At 42.4% G+C, this 25,379-nt stretch overlaps 1 protein-coding gene across 3 annotated transcripts in view; it reads left to right on the forward strand.

Annotated features, from left to right (window-relative positions):
• Nucleotides 1–25,379, forward strand: part of PLEKHM3 (pleckstrin homology domain containing M3) — a 164,205-nt gene that overhangs the window by 91,094 nt on the left and 47,732 nt on the right. For all 3 annotated transcript variants that reach the window (XR_004189975.2, XM_006205232.4, XM_072961370.1), the window contains exon 6: nt 2,935–2,998. Coding sequence is in view for 2 of the 3 variants with exons in the window: in XM_006205232.4 (XP_006205294.2) it covers nt 2,935–2,998 (64 nt within the window). In the remaining variant the exon portion in view is untranslated. The remainder of the gene's footprint in view (nt 1–2,934; nt 2,999–25,379) is intronic.

Below are 25,379 nucleotides of genomic sequence, written 5' to 3' on the forward strand. Positions count from 1 at the left end.
CAGTCTTCCTTCTCAGGAACTTTATTCTCATATTTGACTTCCATGCTTTCATGCTATAGTTTCCGTCCTCAGGGAGAAGAAAAGCTGATTGGCATTATCTGTCTTGAAAGTCTGTATTTTTTATGGCCATCACTAAATCTCCTGGACACAACATCTTCTCTAAACACAATAAGATTAGTTCCTTTATCTTTTCTGCATATATTGCATTTTCCAGTTCTTTGGGTCTGTTATGACTGACCTCTTGTAAATTACAGTAATAGACACTGAAGAGTGCCAGAGAGGAGACAGCAGATAATGTGCTTCTGGAGGGGCTTAGAATCTCTTCTAAAGGGGAAGAGAAAATAGGTATGTGAGATATATTTACACACGGAAACACTAAATACATCACTAACTTAGCGGAACAAATAATATTAAAGGAGTATGAGAGGTGACTGTGCCCAAAGTTGGTTAGTTATTGTGAGAATAATAATGAACAGTGTTTGGGGGCAAAAAGGACCCAGCTTAGAAAGGAGAAATTGGAAATTCTCTTTGTTGCTTGTTGACTGTGTTCATTGAACATATCCATCTCCAGCCCTTAGCACAACACCTGACTCATCTTAGGGACCCAGTAGTGTTTGTTGACTGGGTGACTGACTGGCTGTGGTACTCTAGTGCAGGGTACACCAGTATGATTCAGTTTGTAAATTTTATAATTAATTCTTATATATCCTTTATACCCTCAGTCATGGAAGTTTTAGGATTTTAGAGCAGAAGGAACTTTAAGTAGCAAAACATTAGAGGTGTGCTGCCTTGCTTTTGTCCCTGCTAGAGTTCATTTCAGTCACCTTCTTTCTGACTTCCTCCAGCTGACCTGCATGTATATAAATCAACAGAAAAGGCAGGAGCTCATCTTTAAGTGATTTTCCAGCCTACGTGTTTGGTTCACTCTGTCTCTGTTTCTCAGTCCTGCTGCCGCATTGCTTTCCTTTTACTTTTTTTAAGGGATTTCATTATGAAGCAGTTGCCTCTGAGAAACATTATTTCTCCCATTCAACCACACCAAAATACCCTCTGTCCCCATATTAGATGATCATATTTTGCTACCGTCATGACCCCACTGAAAGACTGTCCTATGTTTCCTTTTCTGCACAGATTTTTTTGGTCTCAAGTCATTTTGCACTCCTGGGCTTATACACTATGGAGGGAATTCTAATTTGAAAAGATAACACTCACTCCAGTGTTCATAGTAGTACTATATACAATAGCCAAGATATGGAAGCAACCTAAATGTCCATCAACAGACGACTGGATTAAGAAGTTGTGGTATATTTATTTATACAATGGAATACTACTCAATGATAAAAAAGAATAAAATAATGCCATTTGCAGCAACATGGATGGACCTGGAAATCATCACTCTAAGTGTAGAAAGCCAGAAAGAAAAAGAAAAATACCATATGATATCCCTCACATGTGAAATCTAAAAAAGGAAAAAGAGGACACTAATGAACTCATCTACAGAACAGAAACAGACTTGCTGACATAGTAGACAATCTTATGGTTACCGGGGGAAAAGAGGGTGGGAAGGGATAAATTTGGGAGTTTCAGATTTGCAAATGTTAACCACTATATATAAAAATAGATAAAACAAATTTCTTCTGCATAGTACAGGGGGCTATATTCAATATCTTGTAATAATCTTTAATGAAAAAGAATTTGAAAATAAATATACATTATACACACACACACATGACTGGGACATTATTCTGTACACCAGAAACTGACACGTTGTAACTGAGTATACTTCAATTTTAAAAAAAGGAAATGCTTATATATACTTAAAAATCTATAAATGCAATGTTGTGTTCTGGATTGGATCCTTGAATAGAAAAGGGCCATTGGTGAAACAATTGGTGACCTCTGAATAAAGTCTAATTTACATAGTATTTCATTTGTTAGTTTTGATCAGTGCACCATGGTGGTGTAAGATGTTACCAATAGGGAAAGCCAGGTGAATGGTATCTCTTTTCCTCACTTGACTTTATGCTTCTTGAACTCAGATACTGGGACTGTCTCATTCATAATTGTCTTTCTAGTGCCTGGCACACTCCTTGGTATATAGTAGACAGTCATAGATGTTAACTGAGTTGGTGGTTTCTTTCATTTAGGATACAAGAAAATTGCATAGTACCCCCTAAGACAAAGACAGAAAATGCTAGCACCATGAGTTTTGTTTTGGGGTGTGTGTATGTGGTGTCTTCTATCCATCTATGCTTTAGTACCTGTTTGCTTATCCATAATTGGTCTTTTTTTTCTGTCTACTCACTGTCATTTATCCAGATGTTATGAACTGACAGCAGCCAAAGATATTGGACAGATCAGAGTCTCAGTTTGAAATATTTTGTCCTATCATTCCAATCTGTACCTACATTCCCAAACTCATCACTATACACATAAGAAGATGGTTCATTAATGTGCTATTTGGCACCACCGTCCCCATTAATGAAATCCATAGGAGCCTTTAGACAGAGACACACAAGTTGCCACTCCAGTTGATTTTCTCAACTCCAAAATCTACTCATCTAGACACCAAATTCAGTCACCTTCATTAAACAGTGAAGAAGCTGAAGCTAGATGGGCTTTCCAACTTGCCTGAGATGACACAGCTGATTAATGACAAGAAACCTGGCACTCTGGCCCTCAGACCTGGACCACTGCATGGTATTCCTAGCACCTGGGGCTACATTAAAAACCAAAGATGAAAACTTTACTCCCTTTTTGGTATCTGTATTAGAAAGAAAAATATCAGAAAGGTATTATTATGGGTTTCTTAGAATCTGTGGGGAGGAGGGGAGAAGGCAGAGGAGAGGGCTTCCTGAATGAGATTTTGAAACTTATCAAGAAAAGTGTGTTTTGTGGCAGCACCTTTATTTCTGTTTCTGTCCTTGTTTTCAGAATCTTCCCTAGAGAATACCTCCTCCAGCAGATCCATCTGTATTCCCTTGCCGATCTGCAGCAGGTAAGCACTGAGGGGGCCATTTCATTTCTGTTTTCTTCCTTAGAAAGTGTTTTTGTTGATTATGGTCTTGGCACTGAATTCTGCTATCATTGGAGTAGTTTTCTTCACAAGCCCTGATGATCAGTTATTTTCTATTCAGAATGAGAAAAACACACTTAATATAAAAAGATACTATCGGACAATAAGAAACGCTGGCAAGGATATGGAGAAACTGGAGCTCTCATTCGCTGCTGGTGGGAATGGAGAGTGGTGCAGCCACTTAGGAAAAAGTTTGACAGTCCCTCAAAAAGTTTAATGCAGAGTTACCATAAGTAGCAGTTTCACTCCTAGGTATATATCCTAGAGAACTCAAAACATATGTCCACATAAAAACTTGTACAAAAATGTTCAAAGCAGCATTTTCATAATAGCCAAAAAATGGAAACAGCCCAAATGTTCATCAGCTAATGAATGGATAAACAAAATGTTGTATCTCTATGCAATGGAATATTATTCAGCCATAAAAAGGAGTGAAGTGCTGACCCAAGCAACAAGGGTAAATCTTGAGACCATCCTGCTGAAAGAAGCCAGATAGAAGAGAATACATATTTTATGATTTTCATTGTATTTGGACTTTTCTTAAAATGTCCAGTAGGCCAATCCACAGAGACAGTAGGTAAGGGTTTGCCAGGGCCTGGGGAGAGCCTTGGGTGAGGAGTGGCTGCTGATGCTGTGGGGTTTCCTTTGGGGCTGATGAAAATGTTCTGGAATTAGTGGTGATGGTTGCACAACTTTGTAACTGTCCTAAAAGCCAGTGACTTGTGTACTTTACAAGAGTGAGTTTTACGGTATGTCAATTACATCAATAAAAAAATTGGACGAGGAAAAAAGACATAAAAGACAATGAATATATTAAACTCTTTGACTTGTCCCCAAGCCAAACAGTTGGATGACATTAAATTTTAGTAAAACACAGCAGAGTATGTAAGAGTCAAAATCATCTTTTTGTACTTTTATTAGTGCATGTATGTCCTTTTAATGATGGACCTGGTTAGCAGCCAGGAAGAAAACCAACACTGTCTCTTCAAACCAAGGCTCTGAATATGTTCAGCTTTGGTTAATCATTTAAATCAACAGCTCACTCCCTAAGAAGCTTTTAGACACTACATGAAAGCACTGCCTTCCTTTCCATATCTTGTGGATTCTTTCAGGAGTCAATTACAAAAAAATAATAACTGGGACAACTTTCAGAACAGCTCAAACTGCTGTGATTGAGTTCTTTTGTCTATTGTTGTTGTTTTCCTCTCTGGTGGTTTTGCCCAGAAGAAGTGAGGTCAGCTTAATCTGTGTTCAGACCCTTCAGTTATTCTTCAAGGCTTAAAAAAAAAAAAATAAAAAGGTAAAACCTTGGCAAGTAATACAAACTTAAGACTTTTGTTTTCTTTTTATCCCCACAGAGGTAGGCAAGTTATTTTAAATGGTAGAAAGAGTGTTAGGGCATTTAGCGGGAGAGAGCTGAGAGAATGCTAGGGTTTTAATTTCCACTCGTGCGTCCAGTTGAAACCTGTTTGCACATATCAGCTCCTTCCACTCCTCAGTCATGCCGCCCTTTACTATGTAATAAAGCAACAGTGATCTGCTGGCTGGAGTGGAAAGAGACACAGTTTTAATTTTGATTACCCAGCGGTGTCCAAGGGCAAGAATCAGATACCACACCCAGTACTACATTTATGTATTTTCTAGCCTCTACCTGATCTCAGTATCTGAGGGCCCCAGCTCTTATCACTGGAGAGGTGTGTTTAAAGGCACTGATGGCTTATTCTTGTAAAGGCAGTTTAAGACAGAAGGGGTGGGCTCCAAAGTGAGTCATCTTGAAGGAAACCTTTCAAAAATGCATTTTGATACCAGATGAAGAGAAAGAATCAGTAATTCCGTATTTATTTAGGGTGTCAAAGCAGTGTACCCACTTGGCATAATAAAGTCTTCTTTTTAAAGCTTTCCTATACCCTGCTGTCTTTTCTTCTTGTCTTTTTCCCCCTTGTAATCATCAAACCATACATGCCAAGCAGCTTACTGAAATCAGTGGCAGTGGTATCCTCGGTGGGCCAGACCATTAGCCCCGGAGCCCCATAAGCAGCTTAATCAGTTTTCAGCCTCACTAGTAAAGCAATCAGCAGCTTATCAAACTCCCTGTGGGCGGGGGCAGCCAGAGCACCAGGCATCCATTTACTCCACAGTTCACTCCAACCTGTGTTTTTGTGCCTGGCTTTAAGATCCCCAAACCTCATATTTAGAGGAAGTTTAATTCAATTACTTCTTCTGCCTGAGGTGGGTTAAGTTGGATTTAGCTTTTGATCTGTCTGCATGGAGGTTCTCAGTACTGAAGGGCACGTCTGCCCCATCTTCCCTTGGTTTCTGAGTAAATTTCAGGCATGTTCTCTGGATCTGGTTCTTGCAAATATGTAAGAGAAGGGAACACAAGAAGGGGAAAAAATACTACTGCCTTGTGACAGAGCGTGTCAGGCTAGCAGGAAACCCCACCTAACTGACCCAGCTGCCAACCCCAGGTCATCCTGTACCATTTCAACTTCCGTCTGGGGGCTACAGCACCACTTCAAGTCAGCTGCAGGAGTTTTAGGGTAAGTTATTTTCCCCATTTGATTCCCATCCTCACTCCAAAAATAAAGGTCTCTATAAAAGCACCTCTTATATCATATAAAATAACTATAGAAAAATGAATTTCAGTTTATAAAATTTTGCAGGGGAAAGGAAGAAACTCCAGCAAGTAACTGAAGAATCATAGATCTCAAATAATGATAATATAAGTCATTCCTAAAGGCATAGATTCCTTTCTACAAATTTCTCTCAAGTGAATTTGAGTTTTCCCACTAGCTTTTATTTAAAAAACAAAATGTAGATATTTTCCTCTCCAGAAAGAAAAAAAGGTTAAGATTAATAAACATGGTAAAGGGAGGTTTATAATTCAAGTATATATACAAAAATCTTAAAATATAGTACACAGAACACTAATACCATCCTCAATAAAGATGCTGAAAGAATTGTGATACCACAAAATTTGCAGCTTTCTTCTCTCTCTCCGTTTTCATTTTTGTAAGTTACAGCTCCCAAAGTTTTTTCAGTTAGACTCAATTCAACAAGTTGGCCGAAGATTTCAGGCTACTCTAATGCCTCTGATACTACATTCAAGACAGTTTTTCCCCTCTTCTCATTATTTGAATTCACTGGCCTCTTTACATGCATTCTACTATTGTACACTTGGACATGAGGAAATAAATAGCACCGACTGACACTGCTTAGCAAAGGGAACACCCTCTAGTTGTTCTAGGAGCTATAGTCGCCTGCACACTGATCAATATTTGTAGCTTATGCTGGTTCTCAGTTCCTAATTGTCTTTTTATTTCACTGATAATTAAGTTGCTCACTGGATTTTACTTGGACACTGCAGAGGTGGTAGGTGACCACCACACAGCCATTACTTGATCAGTTGGCAGGCACTATATCATGAAAAAGTGAGTCCTTCTCCTGTGCTAGTGGCAGGGCCTAGGAAGGGGGCAGAAGATGAGGGGAGGGGCTCTCCAGATCCCAGGAGCTCAGGGGGTACACCATCCTGAGTTAGTCATGTCTTAAGTTTGGAATTTCAGATGAATTTCTGTTCAGTGAAGTAGATACTATTAGAAAAACATTCAATCTATATGCTCTTTGAGTGTAAATCTGACAGAATATACTCTTTTTTAAAAACTAACATAAAATCTTACAAACAAACTTCCAGGAGATTTAAGTGCAGAGCGGTTTTTTGAACTGATGGGCAGTTCCTCATAAAGGACTTGGCAGGCAGTGACTGTGAATATGTGACTGAGTGGACAAGTGTTAGTGCCTATTTTTAATGGGGAAATGAGGCTGCTTTTTAAGAGCTTTTTCCTGGTTTGGTACTTTGAGAAGGGAAAGTAGAGTAGAGTTTGTGTTTTGACATTTTCAGTCTACCCAGGATCAGCAGGAACCCATGGGGTGCTTTACAATAGGAATACAAATTAAAGGGAAAAAAAAGATAGGTTCCCAAGAGATAGGAGAAACGGTACCATAACCCTCAACGCGTTCGCTTTTGGTTGTAGTTCTCCCCTTTCCCTGTTGAGTGTGTGACAAACCATCTCCTCACTCAGATCCCTTTGGCTCTTTTGACATTGATAAGAAAGTTCCACATTGTATCAGTAGAATACATCAGTATATGCATGTTAGTTGGTCTTAAGGAGCAAATCACAACCATGGTTTAATATGCCATTCCTCGGGCTGTGTAAGTGACAGGAGACTTCCTCTAAAGTTCCTTCTACCTGCTGAAAGTTCAGATTTGACTTCTAAATTTTGGCTACCTGTGCTCTTGTGACAAAAACCTAAAATGGATATAAATGACTAGCTCTTCTGGTGTTACTCACCTTTGGGACGTATGTAAGTTAAGCAATGAATGATTCTATTTGTACAGGCTTCGTGAGAAAGGATATTGGATGATCCCAGGGGTGAGGCAGGTGGTTAGAGTAACTCCTCCCCGCCCACTCCCTCCATGGCTCACCACCTCACCTGCCAGAATGCATACGCCTCTTGTGGGGCAATCGGAGGAGCCGACTTCCCCACTGTTCACCTTCCCTGGGCTCTAACTTTCCAAACCAGACCCTACCTTCAGGTTAAGGCAATTAGATTCTAGTTTATATGAAATATATATATATATATATGTATATAAAAACACAGACATGCCTCATTTTATTGCACTTTGCAGATACTTCACTTTTTTTAACCAATAGAAGGTTCATGGCAACCCTGTGTTATCAGATAATGTTTAGCATTTTTAGCAATAAAGTATTTTTTAACGAATGTATATACTTTTTAAAACCATGCTTATACGCTTAATCCACTACAGTATAGTGTAAACAACATTTATATGCACTGGGAAACCAAAAAATTCATGTGACTCGCTTTATGGTGATATTCGCTTTATTGTGGTGGTCTAGAACTGAACCCATGTTATCTCCAAGATGTGCCTGTATATGACCTGAGAAGAGTAAATTTGGGCACAAATTCTTTTGTCTTCTAAATAAGTTGAAAGCACAGGATAATATTTGAGGGGGATAGATTTCAATAGATAGATTATGAAAAAAAGATGGAAAGTCTGAAATTTGGAGTACTTAGTAAAGAGATGTGAAGTGGGAAGGTGGGGTGACAAAGGGGAGGACCCCCGAAGAGCCGTGAAAGAGAGAGGGGTAAATCAGATGCATACCGCCTTTCTAGAGGTGCCTAGAACAGTCTGAACTGTTTGTTTTATGCTAAAGCTATGAACATTTATACTAAGCCACTGGGCATGTAAATGTCCAATGAATCAATGGATGGATGGATGGATAAATACACACACATATATACACTCTCCTGAACTCATTAGTACTCCCTCTCCCTAAAAGAAAAGCAAATGAATTAATTTAACAAACAAAACAGTATTAGAAATGCTGTTCTGTAAAATAATGCACAGAATTCTAAAACCAAATAAAATCTCCACTTTTTACATCTTGGAGCACCAGTGAGTTGTTCAATGTTGCGAACGTTCTGAACACTAAGCATTCCTGAACAGCTAGCTAGCTTTTTCTCTCATCGCTCACACCCACAGAGCCCAGGAATCGTCATCCTTGTGACCTAACATTTGTCAGAATTGGCACCTGAAGGAATAACGCAGATGGTGGCCCTACTGTGAAGATTTTCTAATGTGTTCTAGCTAGTGAGTACGATCACCAAAAGGTGACGTTTAAGGCATTTCAAGGCCACTTTTTAAAAACATACTTTGCTGAATTCTTCCTCGAGGAAGTTATGCAAGTTATTTTGCACGGCTCTGCCCCACCAGGCAAACACAGACGCAGAGAATGTTATTCTCTGTGGGCGCTATTCACAGAGTCAGCAGACAAAGGCTGTGCCTAAGTGGGCACCCAGTGCCGCTGCCCTTTCCCCGCAGAAGTGACAGGTGATGACCTTTATTCACATGGGGGCTGACGTCTCTGGATCTCCAGCCCACAGGAGCGCAGCGCCTCAGTGCCCACAACCAAGTCACCAGTCCCCAAGCCTCAGGAGCCTAAGGAACTTGTATTCATAGCCTCTCAGCACCCCTGCTCCCTGCATCATTGTCCACCCGGGCCTTAGTGGGCAGGATAACTAATTAGGAGCATTCAGATTTAACAAGCAGAAAAACAAAGCGTGACAGCTCGCCGGTGTCGCTCCATGGCCAGTGCCTGTGTCTGCTGCAGCCGTCACTGCCCTCAGAAAGCCCTGAGCATCATCTAGGGGCAGAGGAATGAGGCCTCCATTAAAACATCACTAAGTCTCTGGTAATGTCTTTCATCAGGGAGTTCCAACCAGTTAATGAGTTAGAAGAGAGGACCAGAAGTTATCTGAAGGCAAATCATGCCTTTTACATAAAGCGGGTTTTAAACAGTGAATGTGGGGGTCTCAGGGTAAAAGGAAGTGACCGAATGTTGCTCTTCGAAGGATCTGCAGGTTGGCAGCAGAGCAAGGGGAGAGTCGCTGTTTCTCAGGAGAGCAGGTGCTGGACAGGTCATGCCTCGTGTTCAGTCTCCCAGGGTGTTCCAGATCCTTGGAGAAGGAGGGAACAGGGAGGACCGACGGGTACTGCTCAGTGCCGGGACTGGCGTCTTCTGACTCCTCCTGGAGGCCTTCTGTCCTGCCGATCACAGCTGCTGGTGTTTTGATGCTGAGGCCAGTTAGCCGAGTGGTTTAATGCAGATGATTAACAGGAGAGTATTGCAGATTGTTCCTTATGCCAGCTGGTTAGTCTTTGCCCCAAGAAAACTTTGCCTGCTGGCAGACCCAGGCGCCACACCCAACTGCAACGACACACCTGGCCCACAGACGCAGTGGGGAAGGGGGGCGGGGGGGTGGCGGAGGGCAAAGTTACTGCTCAGAAAGATGACCTTCTGTTGTGAGTGTTGGAGAGAGAGCCTCGTCATCCAGGTGAGAAAGAGCTCAGAGATAAGGATTCCAGAAGTCCCCGGAAGTACAGACAGCATGGTCATAGGTGAGGATGTCGCCGCACAACCTGGTGGTGCTTGGTCAGTGCCAAAATCACTTTCCTGGGGGTCTGGTTTCCTGGCACCCACTTCTGTTTCACTTCTAGCCCCCTGGGCTTTGTTGTTACTGATTTGAGGTTTGTGTTACTGTTGTTTCTCCCTTATAAAAAAGCAGCTGTAATACTGATGAGGTGAGGCCCTGTTTTCAAAGGCAATTTCCTTAAAGATGTAAGGTTAGTGCCGCTCTTACTAAAGGTGGAATTGGACTGTCCCCTCGCCTAACCCCTCAGCGTGCCACCTCACACATAGATGTGTTTAGTCACCAGGAGTGGACAAGGAAGGATTTGGATCAAAACTAACCCATCGAGTGATCAGAGAAACAAATGCCTACCATACCTTTGGTTGGCTAGTGGGACACAGTTCTGCATGCTACCGAGTGCTACATAACAAATTACCCCAAGACTTAATAACTTAAAACAAGAGTAAACCTTTATTGCCTCCTATGGTTTCTGTGGCTCAGGAATCCAGGAGCAGTTTAGTTGGGCAGTGGGGTGTGGAGTCTGTTAGGAGATTGCCTTGGCTGGGGCTGGACAGCCTGCTTCCGAGTTTCCAAGGTGGGCTACCCCGCCGCCTGGCAAGTTGGTGCTGGTTGTTGGTGGGGGCCTCCGCTCTTCCCTACGTGGGCCTTTCCATGAGCTGCGTAAGTGTCCTCATGACATGATGGCTGGCCTGGGAGTGATCTGGGAGAATGGAAGCCAGGAGACCTCGGAAGTCAGCATCACTTCTGCCACGTTCTGTTGATTTGAGCCACTAAGCCGGGCCCACCTATATGGGGAGAGTTAGACTCCACCTTCTAAAAGGAGGCATGTTGAGGAGTATGTCAACATATTTTAAAACCACCATATTTTGTAATAGCATCTAGTTTTTGTATATTGCGTTACTACCTTTTTTATACTCACTTTATTGGCAAGGAAACAGAGACTTAGAAAAATTAGCCAGCATGCCACAGCTCCACAGCTTCTGCTCGGTGACTGAACCAAGACTGACGCCGAGACTTTCTGACTCCTAGTCCAGTGTTCTTTCCACTGTACCGTGAGCCTATGTATATTAAAAAAAAAAAAAGCAGCCTCTTGAGGAATCTCATACTTGCCATTTTAATGACACAGAGATATAAAGGAGAAAAATATTTCCATAAAGCTCCTGGAGAGAAATACATGAAGTCAGGATTCTTGTAGTTATTTTCTACGGACAGCCTGAGAGGCATAAGGAAGCCAGAACTCCCTTATCATCTATGATATACTCACATGGAATAGCCTTGGGCCCCAGAAAGGTGTAGGTACTTGTCTCTCAGATTTCTTTCATTGCCTTGGTCAAACTTGGCTTATGTCACCAACAGCCAGCATGAGAGGGGGCCCCAAGAGGCCTTCTGGTTCTGCCTTTCTGCTTGGTTCAATTCAACAAATATGTGTTGAATGCCTTCTGTGTGCCAGACACTGTACTAGGAACAGAGGAGGCAAAGGCGAATTAGTCACTGTCCCTTTCATCACTGAGCTCACAGTCTAAGAGAGAGGCAGACAGCATTTTTCAAGTCAGGGGAGTTGAACTTGGGGAACTTGGGAAATAGACCTAACCCTGTGTAACAATATCTCCCATCCCACATGCCCTTCTTACACTGTGACTTTAACATTCCTCCCGTTGAGAAGTGGCTTTTTTTTTTTTTCTGAATTTGGGTGGGCCTATGACCATGGAATTGATGCTATGTGGCTTCCAAGGCTAGGTCGTGAAAGGTGATGCAGCTTCAACTTGGTATTCTTTGGGCACGCCCACTCTTGGCAACCAGCCGCCATGTTATAAGGAGACCCCACATGGAGAGACCACCTGTAGTCATTCTAGCTGACAGCCATCATCAACTGGCAGACATGTGAGTAAAGTACCTCCAAATGACTCCCACCCCTAGCCTTCAAGTCTTTTCAGCAAGGCTGTGATGAGGCTCCAGATACCATGGAGAAGACAAGCCATCTCTGTGATGTCCTGCCTAAAATCCTGACCTACAGAATCTGAACATAGTATAATGACTGTTTACACCACTAGGTTTGGGGGTAATTTGTTATACACCAGTAGTAACCAGAACACCCAGCAACTTGGCTGTCAAGGAAGGCTTCCTAGTGGCTGTGATTCTAAATTAAGCTGTGAGGTTCTATAGACGTGAGCCAGGCAGAGGGGAGGGGGAAGGCGACTTCCAGGCCTTGGGAGCCTCAAACCCTCAGTGACCTAACACACAGTGTTTCTGGCATGGAGGCAAGCAGGAGAAAATTTTCATCACTGACTTTGACACTTCTGAAGACTAACTCTCGTGACTGACTTTGACAATGCTGTCTGCAGGCTTCAGGATTTTGAGGGGTTGTCTCAAAACATTCATGAGGTAAGTGTGATGGTGTCACTTTGCTTTCCTCAGAAATGAAAGGGTTGGTGATGTGCCTAGAGCAGCAGAGTGTAGAGTTTATAATCTTTCCATTCCACCTGTGCACCTGGACTGTGAGCCTGGTCCTCTGTCAAACCCCTGACTAGGTGTTCTCCCTATTCATTTATTCAGTCAGCAAATATTTATTAACTACATACTGTGTACGTGGAGCCATGCCGGCCTTGACGATGAGAGGGTTCCTTTTCCCAGGAAAGGACAGGTGTTTCTTGATGGGTATGGTCAAACCCCTGTGTTCTTCTGCCTGGGTGCCAGGAATTAGTAGTGGCAACCTATGATTCTGCTTCAAACTAGGGAGATCGGTGGGGTTTTTACCCTTTGATGTCTCATGCCAGCCATTCTACCAGATTCGTGGTTGGTCTTCAGAGAGCCAGAGAGATTTCAAGAAGGCTCTATCTAGTCAAGTGTTGAGGGCTGAGGAGGTTTCTAGCACTTTTAGAGTTCATTCACTTGATGCTCTGGAGATGGAGCCAGGAAGTGTGGCAGCATCACAGGACAGCATTGGCACGTGTGTCTCAGCTGAAACCACTGGCTACGCTCACGTGATAGTAGCCTGCCACTCCATCTACTTTTGGAACTTGCTGCTTTTCAACACTATCACCCCTGTCTTTCTGAGGAAAAGTTCTAATTCTGATGAGGGCAGCTTTTCATACAACTTTGTTTTTTATTTGAATTTCTGGCTAAATTCTGATAAACCATCAACATACTTGCTCCTAGAATTTTAAACAAGATCCAATATCGTTTGGGACAGCAGGAGAGGTCTTTATAGCACAATAAATAAATAATTTATAGGGTGCAGTATCAGTCATTCAAAAAGCTATTGAAGCATTAATGAGCATTAGTAGCTTCTGTAGCCGGGGAGCAGGTTTCTGTCACTCAGAAATTCAGTCTCTTCCAGAGAGCTAGTCACTCATCTATTTATCCATAAGAAAGCGATCAACGTCTGTAATGTACCAGGCGCTTACTGTGCCAAGTGCTGGGACAGGATGGAGAGGGCACAGTGCCTGCCCTCTGGGAGCACCAGCTTCCCCAGTTTGGTACCGTTACCCCAGCCTGACCAAGCCAGTCCACACTTTAGAGGAGGGAAACATGGCTTTAGAGCAGGGTTTGTTGATTCCAGTTCCTGCAGAGACCGGGCAAGTGGCTCCCATGCCCAGTGCAGGCTACGATGAGACTTCAGGTCGTGATGAGAAGCCAGGGGGAGTGTCCGCCTCTGAAGGGGACAGCTGGTACCCAGGAGCCCCAGGGTCGTCATCCCTTCCCGTTTTCCAAGAGAAGCCAGAAATCCATATTTTTATGTGAAATTTCTCAATATTTAAACACTCTGCAGGCCAAACAAAACACAGCTACTGCTGTTGACCTCTGCTTTATAATAGAGAATGCCTGCTTTTGTTCCATCAAACTAATGAATGCTCAATTATGGAAAGGAATTTGGAGGTTAGTGTTAGACGGTGCTCCACAAAAGGCTGCAGACCCCATTCCAAACCCTCGAGATGCTAACTCACAGACTTGCACAGGCCGACAGCTGGGCTCTGAAAGTGGACACACACAAGGAAACAGGCCAGCTATTCCAGGTCACTTTGCAAGGTCAGGGCAGTAATGCAAACATTAGGAAGGCCGAAAACAAAGGTCAGTTGGCAGCACGGAAGCCCCACATATCCTCAAGCTGTTGGTTAATAAATCATATTTGAAAGGTATCACCAGATCCCCCCCCCCCCGAGACTGCTTTGTGAGGTGGAAAATTAAATAGAAATCAGAACCAAGATGGCTGTCAGGAGCTTTTAGGAGACTAGCAGCCCAATGTGAGGCCAACATGGGATGAAATTTCTGCCTGGAGCAAAGGTCTCCAAAGGGGTGATGATACCCAACCCTGGGCATCGCAGAGGAGCTGGACAGTGCAGTGGTTATGCACTGGAGCCACAGGAACTGGCTGCCCACATTCAGATGCTCACCCCAGACTCACTTGGTGACCTTGGGCAAGTCACTTCCCTTGGTGCCTCAAGAAGCACTTCATTTCTGAATCGAGGAGAATAATAGTACCTGCCCCAAAAGGTGATTGTGAGGCTTAGAGGAGTTAACATGGAAGATACTTAGAACTCCACTTAACCTGTGGGGCTCGGGAGGTAGGAGCTGTACCAGTGGCACAAGTACTGGTGTGGCGCTGCTAGGAGATGTGGACCTTTACAAATGGCTCCCTGTAACTTTCTTCAGCAGCACCAAGACTCTACGTCTGTGGACACTAGACTGCTGTTGTCATGACTGTAGTTGTCACCACAGAAGTACTGTTGGCTCCACCTCAGTTCTGCCTCTCAGATTCAGAAGGGTGTCCAGACCACAGGGTCCTGCTGTAGCAGTGGCTGCACGGTCACCATGTGGAGCCACACCTTGGTAGGAAGAGCTTCCTCCTGCATCCATAGTGGTCCTAAACTGGACCTCCCCAGTGCCCCCGCAGGGGAATGGTATCTGGAAAGCCTCCCACCCCTTGCCCCTAGTTCGTGAGAGCTCCCTAGGGCTCTGCTCGAGCAAGTCGGGCACTGCCCTCCCAGCCTCTCCACCTTTACTGCTCTTGCTGAGAGGCCTTCAGAACTTCAACCAGGAGATGGATTTGGCTTCCAAAAAAAGGTAGGCACCTTTGACACCTGTCTCTGAAGAATGCATGCCCTTTTGGTGAGTTGTGCACAGATGTCTTTTCAATTTTTACAGAAAGCATTCTGTAAGCTTTATAGAACCATGGAGTACATATTTTTTGTGCTAAAAAAATATTCAGTCTGCACTATTTCTGCAGCTATGGAAGGGAGGAGCTTACTAGACGGAAATGTTGGCAGAGACGAAGAGAGCCCACGTTCCTTCCCACCTGCAATTACAGTTTCACTAGCTTGTAAAGCACACACAGATTTGCAGCACATTCTTCCCTTGCAGTAGGGGAGAGGCCCTGCTGTGAGTGTAATTGGCTTTCTAGCTTCCTTTAACGCTGAGGTGGAAGGGCCTTTACTCTTAGAATTAACTGATGTTGAATTGTGTCAAAATCCCATACATCTCTCTGAATCCAGGTGTTCCATTAAGTCTTAGTCAGGAGTGAAAACACAGCTTACCTCTGAAAACACCCCCATACCTACCACTTCTCAAAGCATATAAAAGCCAAAAAAAATTTTTAAATGGATTTTTAACTTAACTTAGTAGGAATTATTCTCAACCCTGTTAACCCTTGTGGTTCAAGCTATGTGGCATCTTTAAATGACAGTTTCATGCGGTACATCCAACTCTGGACCACTTTCTTCTCTGGCTTTGGACGGTATCTGTTCCCAAAGGGAGAGTTACATGCGTATTGAATAGAAACCACCTCTGTCACTTAACTTCTTGGATCCTGAGTTTCCTCATTTGTGAAGTGACAAAGGTTGAATTAAGCAATTTTTGCAGCTCTTTCCAGCCCTAGCACCCCAGTGCCATGACTTTATGATCCTTCAGAAGCAATTAAGTTGTAGAAGCCACTACCTAGATCTACATTCTGGGGGTTCCCAGCCTCTTGGCAAAAAGCCACCAAGCTCTGGGCACAGCCAGGAACCTGGTAGGCGAGCCAGTTCTCAGCCCCCTCAGCTCTAAGTGACAAATGGCAAGATTTCCATTTGCCAAAGGTCAACTGGTATTTCAACTTTTTGTCATTAAATAGAAGTTTTAAGCATTTTCACAAATATAGTCTGAAGGACAGCTTACAAAAACAAATCAAATATACTGATTTTATATATTCCTTAAAGGCAGATAAATTTCTTTCTAATACCTTAGAATCTAGCAGCAGTTCGAATAATGCCTAGCACACAGAAGTTGGCCAATAAAGGTGTGCGGAAGATAATAGGCCATTTAGTGCGTTTGCTACTAAGACGGGCCGGGTCGCTCACGTTATCTGGTCAACCAAGGGTTGGTGTTTGTGCCACTGCAGTTCAGACAATTAAAGGACAGGGCATCCTGAGGGAAGGTGTAGACCTGATGAGAAAAGGAAGTCCAGGGAAGGATATTGTGAATGGATTCTTGGCTGGAGCAGAGGTCACGGATTGCAGAGAAAGTCTAGGCGATGGCGGGTAATAAAACTTCTGACTGGAGTTTCACCTTTTTCTCTTCCCTCTGCCTGCTGGGGCAGGGACTGATCATCTGACAGGCAGGCAGAAGGAGCTAGAAGGGCCAGGATTCCCAGCCTGCTGGCTTCCTCCCTGATCAGTCAAGGCACAGTCTCGCTGAAGGCAAGGGGCCTGCTCATTCCACTCTCACTTTATAGCACTTAGTCAAGAGAAGTGAGAGGAACATTCAGGAAACTCAGTACCCAAGGCAACAACCAAAGGATCTGTTATCCTTTACCAAATCACATCATATCTCTGGCACTTAAAATCTTTGTCTGAAAAATGAGATGGTTGTACTAAATAATAAGATTAACAATAGCTATTTTCATTACATGCTCAAGAAATGCTACTTTTACTATTGAGTGCTCCCTTTAGGCCAAATCCTATTCTAAATCAGTTATCTCATAGATCATCTCATTTAATCCTCACAACAGCCCTCTGAGATAGTACTATTATGATCCACCTTTTGCCAGTGAGATGAACTTGCCCATAGTCATCTAGCTCAAGTGGAGGAGCTGGGCTTAAAACTCAAGCTGGCCCATTCTTGCATATACTGTTTTGTTTTTTCAATTTTGTATGGCATTTTTCAGACTTATCAAAACGTAAATGACAAATACTACCAGCTGCCTAATTACTGCTGCAAGGATCCCCTTCTCCAGTGGGCACACACTCCGAACCCCTACACTGTATTGCCTCCTTCCAGCACTAACCATTCTCTGTTTCTAGAGGCTGACTGGTAGCGAGATCCCCCTGGCAGCCTGGCCAAGCCGCACCATTGCTGAAGCTCCACCAAGTCCTCCCACTGGGGAGAAGGCAGGAATAACAGGGCAAAGAGGGGAGTAGAATGAAGTATATGCACCTGTCACTAGCCAGAGGGCCAGCACCACGCATGGCAAGAGTCCAGTGCCCAGGACATTTGGGCACTTGTGATCATGGTGGTCAGGCCCAGCCTTCTGCCCTGCTTCCCCCGAACAGGCCATAGCCCCTAAAATTTATACAGGCCAGTTTTCACTACTGTCATGGTGGTCAAAATATTTCCCTTCTGTCCAACCCATTGACTTGTCACTGTCAAAAACAGCAAATTTCTAGAGCAAAGAACTGGATAACCCACAGAATATATTAGCTTATAGTTCAAAAGGGAATGCAGGCTAAATACATACGGATTTGTGATGCTATGATTTTGCCTTCTGCTTTTCAAAAGTTTGGAATTAGCTATGAATGTAGAAAGTGCTATGGCTGGCCAGTGTCAGTGTGTGCCTATATTTATAGCTGGTCTGATTCCAAAAAGGACTTGTGGTAGAGCCTTTCTCTCTCTCCACTTTCACACACACACGTGTATGTGTGTCTGTGTTCATAACTGTGACTGATTTTAATTTCCCTCCCTTGCCATTGGTTTGAATCATTGGCATATACTATTATTGAAGATGATTCCTTGCTGCTCAGGGTCCTGCATGCCTGGAGTTCTGCTAGCATCCCTCCCACCAAATGTGGTTAGGAAACCCAGTTCTTCAAGAATTGCCTATAGTCTAAAGGTTCCCTTCAGCTACTGGAGAGAGAGAGAGCAAAAGTCTCTGATGCAGCTGACATTTTAGGTGTGTATATAATTTACCAAATTGTCAGCCACTCAGCTCTTAGTCAGTGGTCACAAAAGGAATTAGCAACCCTCCCCTGCTACCCCAAAACCCGAAGAAGGAAGGGTGTTACTTGGCTTCTGCATGGGGGCCTGCCGGCACACAGAGTCAGACAGCAGCACAGCGGTACATTTTGGCCACGGAAGACTTCGGGGTGGCAGAAAGGGCCAAAATAGTTGTGGTGTAAGTTGGCCAGGATATTAAGCAGATCTGAGTTTAATTTAACGTAGAGATAACAACTCTTTTTTTGTTTTCCAACTGGCTGCTGCTTTCTCTGTCTCCATGGGACCAAAGATTTCAGCCAGGAGTTAGTTCATAAGGACATTAAAGTCCTTTCAAAGTGAGACATGTGATGGTCTTTACACAAGCTTTCACATTTGGCTGGGCAAGATGGAGTAAGGATAAAAAGGCACATGGGGATCTGGGGGAAGCTGAAAATGGATCTTGAGGCTTGAATTCCTTCTATGAGTTTGCTTAAGCCACATTGCCTGAGCTTAGAATAGAGAGGCCGGCAGTCTGTCTCCTTGGGATAAGGAAGGATTTGGAACTCAGCGACTGTGAGGTCTTGGCCCCTACTGTGTTTTCTGGTTTGTTTTGTTAGCAGGAGCAAGTTATTCTAGTTTCTTGCTTCTGGGGTTTTCTTCCGCACACTTAGAAGCTGAATCTCCACCCCACTGATGGCAGTGGGGTGGATGGAATGGGATAATGAAAGGGGTGGAGAGAGAAGTTGATTCAGCTGCTTAGGATGAGGGAGGCAAAGAAACTTCAGACCTGGGAGCTACCTTCTGAATCCATGGAGGGTGGGGAGGGAAGGGGCACCATGAGGACTGAAGTCATCCCAGTCTAGGAGAGAAACTGGTCTTCAAGATACTGCTGTGGCCAGCTGTGCTCTTAGGAAAGCCAGCTTTACTGTCTGAATTGTGATTTTTATCACCCATGAAATGGTTAAGCTGTAGTAGTTATAGTATTTAGAAAAGTAATCAATGAAGTATAAAGTATACCTAAAAATGGTTAGAATGGTAAGCTTTATCCCATGTATATTCTGTCTAATTATCGCAATAAAAAAAAGAATACTAAGCCTTAAATGATCATGAGCTCCTCAGGAAAGTACTAGTACTCCTCGACTTATTGGCTACATTTTACAGCCTTTCCGGTATTTAAATGCTAGAAACTGTGATGCGGTGAATTAAAAGACGAGACATCCGTTCTAAGTGTGTAATGTGCTGAAAGAGTCCTCTGAACTGAGAGGAGAGAGATGTATTTAGGAGGAAAGACCAGCCCCTCACACCCAGGATCCAGGGGGGCTGGCCCCGCGTGGTGTCCTCAGTTCCCTGGCAGAGAGCAGAAAGGGTGCAGTTTTATGATTCTTGCCAAGACTGTTACACATTTCCCAAAATAAAATGTCACCTGAGTTGCTTACTTCTTAGGCCTGCTCACAAGAGCTTTTTAAGACCATATGTAAATGAGTCTGCCTTCGATGCGAGTCTTTATCTTATGCATCCTGCTACTTAGTAATAACCCTGCTACTAAGAACAGTGCTTGGGCGAGAGGAAGTGCCCCATAAATATCGAGGGAGTGAAAAAATGAATCAGTCAGTGGAAAAGGAAGACAAGGATGAGAATGAACTCAAAAGGGGCTATGCGTTAATCAAGCTCTGTTGTTGCATAGTGAGCATTTGTGGACTCAAGACCTCATTAACATTTATCTTTAGGCTTTTTTCTTTAGGACTATTTGGTCCTGAGTTCAAACACCTGACTTCCCAGTAAACCTCTAAATAACCGTGGTCTGTTGTGTAGCTACAGCATACCCTCTGAAAGGCAGTTTAGCACAACAGTTGGGGGCATTGCGTAGGGACCCAGAGAGCCTGGGTTTGCATCTTAGCTGCATCCCTTACTCACTGTGTGACCTTGAACAAGTCACTTAAACTGTTACGCATCAGTTTCCTTATTTGTAAAATAAGGATAATTAAAGTACCCATCTCACCAGACTGTGAGGTAAACTGAGTTACAAATACATAAAGTACTTAGAAGAATGCCTGCCATGTAGTGGATGCTCCATGAATGCTGGTGTTGACAGTCCCCCACCACAGTATTAACAAGGTTCAGCTGATTTACAACACCATAATGAGGCTTTCTCAGGCACCCTGTGACCACAAGCGCTTTCTTTCTGTTTTTATTCTGACTAGCAGTTACTAGCACACCATGAATAGGAAGAACTCCTTAACTGACATTAGAAACTCTGAAATGTTACAAAGAGGATTCCCTCCCTGGACAGTTTGACATTTATTTCACATCCTGTTTCACCTTTACCACCAATCTTTTGTAGTTTTGATGGCCTCATCTTCTCCATCTCTGACATGGATAATAATTTACCTTACATGATTTAAGGAAACTAATAAAATATCTACTGACATTTTATCAAAGTACTTTAGCAAATTGCTAGGTAAAATAAAGATGTTTTCAAATGGCCCAGCACTAATACTGGCATTAAAAAAAAATACATTGAAAATAATAGTTGACTCATTAATAACCATGCTCTTTAAAAGCAGTATTATAAAGCTGAGTGATGGTGCCCCAATAGAAGAAGCAAAAAAGACAATATGTAGCCAGCCTGATATAGAGCAGAAATTCACAGTTTGGTGGGGTGATATTGCTAGTAACATTGCATTTAATGCTGGCCTTTGCTACTGTCAGGTCTTCTAGCATAGTCTTTAGTAGTAAATTACTTGATATGTAAGTGTGCACAAATACACATGCAGATACATATTATACACAGTCCTGTATTTAAGGAAATGGTCTCTTCTCCATAATTTGAAATTTCCCGGTAACTCTGTTTTAATTTAATAACATACATTCTCACTTGATCTTAACTACCTGCTTCCTAGGATGCCCTATAATTCATACTGTTGACATTACCTTGTGACAGGAAGCTGGTTTGGGATTCTTAAAAAATGAATGAAAAATAGAGAAAAGCAATAACCCGTGAATGAGGAAGGGCCAGGGGGCAGCAGGAGCAAGGGGGAAGGCAGCTTGGCCCGGGGAGGGGTGGCGGGGGGGACATGGCAAGTGGGGCGAGGAAAGAGAGCTGGCTGCTTCAGGACGTGTTATTTTTACTGTGGCTTCTTGCTCCTCCCCTCCCCCACCTCTTCCAGTCTGAGCTTTGAGTACAGTTGAATTTTCACCGCAGAACTTGGCTGGGTCTCCTCAGGGACTTTCTCTTTCCCATCTTTCCATAAATTATAGGTTTGCACATGAGAGCAGAACAGATGATTCCCATTATCTTTTGGGTTGGGTTAGGATTTTTTTTTTTTTAAACCTCCTGCCCACTCTTAAATGTGTATCCTAGTTCAGGGAGGTAGAGCTTTTGTTAACAGTGGCCCATCCAACAAATTGGTCCCCTCCTCCTCGATAGGATGGTTTTAACCTGGTTTCCTTGACCAGTGTGACTGTGATCATTTTCCTTGGCCTTTAAATACTCTGGGGAAGTCATTGCTCCAGGAGAACAGGGCCTGTTAGAGTTACTCATCCATATCCCCAGCACCTGGAATGATGCCCAGCACACTGCAGACTCCCCATGAAGTATACGAAGATTTTCTCCCTTATTTTGGTGGTAAAGTGACATTTATAGGACACTATTATATTTTCATAAATGACCCATTGAGATCATTGTAAAGTAATCAGACAGATCCAGAAGAGTTCATTTGCCCGAGAAATGAGAAAGGAGTTCTCTGCATTGCATCTGAGCTTATTCCACTTTTTGATTTCTGAAAGCACTCAAGCTAAGTCTTCTGAAAGAGTAGGTCCTAGGGAAAAGGTGCAAAGGAAAATGAAAAGATGTGACCTAATTCCACTTCCAGGATTTGAAACATCCTATTGTTTATAGACATAAAAAGATCCAGAGTGAAGGAATTTTTTTTTAATGTCCTTGATGGTATGGGGGGAAGAAGAGAAGTAGGAAAGGATAAATAACATTTTTAAGAAAGAATAGTTAATGTTGGATGCCGAATTCACTAGGAAAGTCGGGAGACCTGCCTGAAAGAGCAGAGAAAATGAGGACAATAACATGGTCTCATCAGAAGTCTCACAATGAAGAGGTCTGTGGAGAAAAGGGAGGCGAGTTGCAGATGGGGGATCATAACAGCAAAAAGGAGAAGCTAAGTGTTCACCTGGGGACACTAGAGGAAGGAACAGCCGAAGTGGAGCATAGAGGAAGAGGGGAGAAAAAGATGTTACCAAGAAGCATGTTGTAGCCATGGAAGAAACTGCCCTACAGTGAATAGACACAGAGACTAGAGAAGACAGATATTTTTAAAATCCAGATCCTTCTGAATGAGGCCACCATCATGTAGACCCAACAGAGGGTCTAGAGATGACTGTAAATTTCCAATATGACCTTATCTTGTTGTTTAATAAACTAAATATGTACTTGTCCACTATCTCTTGCCCTAACCTTGACCCAGATCTACTAAATTAATACCCTCTCTTTCTACTTGACTGCCCTGGCAGCGCTGTTGTTCCCGCTGTACTAAATATAGTTCCAGGGACAAAGGGATGAGACACATGAAAGGCAACAGCTTACAATATGTTAATATATGTCTTTCTTGTTCGAGACCAACTAATCCATCTTAGGAGCCCCCTAGAACTACTGCTTTTTGATGTTAGCTTACTTATTTGATGATTTGGTGATGAGTAAGTCCTCCTGTACTGTATTTCATAATGTGAATTAAATCATAACATGTGAGGGTTAAATCCACCCACTCTGAGAGTTAAATCCTATGTTAATTCTATTGCTTACTTTAAATAGAGGAGACATTGATTTCATTCATTAAAAGCCTAATGTATCTGGATGGCCTTGTTTACCTCGTAAGTAGTGACTTGTGGTTAAGATCCTGAAAGCCTTTCTCTATGGTGCAGATTTTTTGTGTCAAACACGTTGTGTCATTGTGTACCATGCCTCAAAGACAAAAACATATCATTCAGACTTGCTCTTGATCTAGAAAATAGGCCATGGAAGGAAACTTAAACTAAATGAACAGTAAGTTGCCTTAGATGCATGTGTACTAAGTTATTCATTTTAATTCAAGTTAGCAAAAGAATTGTCATTCTTATTCTCTAACTATATGTTGTTCCTAGAAATGTGTTACTATATTACTATGTGCCTGACATACTCTAACTGAGGCCTAGACCTTTAGGGGTTCCTCAAACTGTGGGACAATGAGAATAACTACTAACATTTTTAAGCTCTTAATATCCATCACTTACCATTCTAAGAGCTTTACCTGTGTCTACTTATTTGATCCTCACAATGATGTGGGTATTATGGTTATCTCCATTTCATAGATGGAAACCTTAAGCAGAGAAGGTAAATAGCTTGCTTAAGGTCACCAGCTCATACATGGAAAAAAGTCTCAGAATTTAAATGCTCTTAATTATTATGCAAGGATACCGCTGATTCCATGGAATGTCTACCAAAACAGTATTAGTTGGTACAACAGATGCTTTTAGGCAGCACATGGTCATGGTATTAAATGACATTTAATTGCATAATGAGAAAGTTAATCTCCTCAATTCTCTCTCTGTCCTTGAAGTTAATTCGAACAGTTTCATTCTGGTGCTGGTGTGACTGGAACCCCTCACACCTGCGTATCTCCCTTTTCAACAGTGTTGGCTGCAGGCTTGTGTTATCCTGATTTCATGGCAAGAGACACTGGCTTTCCATTTATGGTATTCATGTAAGACTTCAATCTTTAAATAAACTTATTTAAGTAAACAAATGACTCAGCTGAAATTAACACAGGTGGAATACAGCTATGAAAATGTTTGTGAAGGTGTTTTCACATGATTAAAGTTTGGAAAACACTTTCCTGATTCTTCTGTTTTAAATTCACCTTAAAGCAGTAGTTTTGGCAAACAGTAAAATCCTTGTTCTCTTATCACCAAGAAATACCAGTTTCTCTCAGTGGGTTGAGGACTCATCCGGGATGGAGTTTTCATGAGGTTATACAGAAGGGAGGAAAGTAAATGTGGTGAATTTTTAATAACACCACATATATTCAGTTTAAAATATTTTTCTGAAATCATACTGTCAACTTTCTGGTGTTAAAATCCCCTTCCTTTCTTGTGAAATGATGGTGATAGTATCTGATAAGTTTTATTTTGTTTTTAGTGTCCTTCTAGGCAAAATTTAAAACTGGACAATTCTAAAAAATTGTACAGATCTGGAAGACATGAAATTCGTATGCCCTTGTTCAGTCACTGTCTATTCGTGGTGTGATTCCTCCCTGTTGCCCAGCAGTCTTGAATACTTCAGGAAGGGTGATACGGAATCATGCCAGTCTTTCTTTCTAGAGTACATTCAAGTGTTTTATTCAGGGAAATTATTAAAGAGCTCTTGCTTATGGAATTCTCTTTTGTCTGTTCTCTATGTTTATAGCTTTCCTATCAGGACCACAATGCTAATTCTTAATAAAAATAGTTTTTGAAAGATGAAGTATCTGAAATAACCATTGTGAGAAACCAATTCATTGGAATACTTACACTTGCTAAGATATGTTTATTTCATCTTCACTTCCAAAATGGAGAGTTCAGAGCACAATTAAGAAATACTTTGTCATTGTTTATGTTTTGTTTTTCTTTAATGTTGCTGCTGTTGTTTCTGGGGCTCAGGAAAATAGAGAATTAAAAATGTTGGACAGATTTAAGAAAAATTTAAAAAGTTGTTCTTGGTCTAGAAAGAGGCTATTTGGAAATACAGAAAGATTTGTGAAAGGAAAAGCAAGAGGCCCAAGCCCAAAGTCAAGGAGACTAGAGTTGGAAGGGTTGACTGTAGGACTAAAGCACAAACAAGAAGCAAAGTTCAATGACTCCAGCAAGATTTAAGGTGGTCTGTCAGGATATATCTGAGTTAGCCAGGAAGATCTGGCAAGTTCAAGACCAGCGTTGGCCAGCAAACCCAAAGCAACAGAATCACTGCTGTAGTCAATGCGCTTAAGGAAGAGAGTACAAACTAGTCAGAGAGTGCTTAGACCAAGACATTCCCAAGCATCTGGATCACTCTGTAGACTCAATGGATATTGCTGGCTTACATGGAGCTCTTATTTTACTAACTCAA

Source organism: Vicugna pacos, chromosome 5 (genome assembly GCF_048564905.1).
Source record: "Vicugna pacos chromosome 5, VicPac4, whole genome shotgun sequence".
In the NCBI taxonomy this organism is placed as follows: Eukaryota; Metazoa; Chordata; class Mammalia; order Artiodactyla; family Camelidae; genus Vicugna; species Vicugna pacos.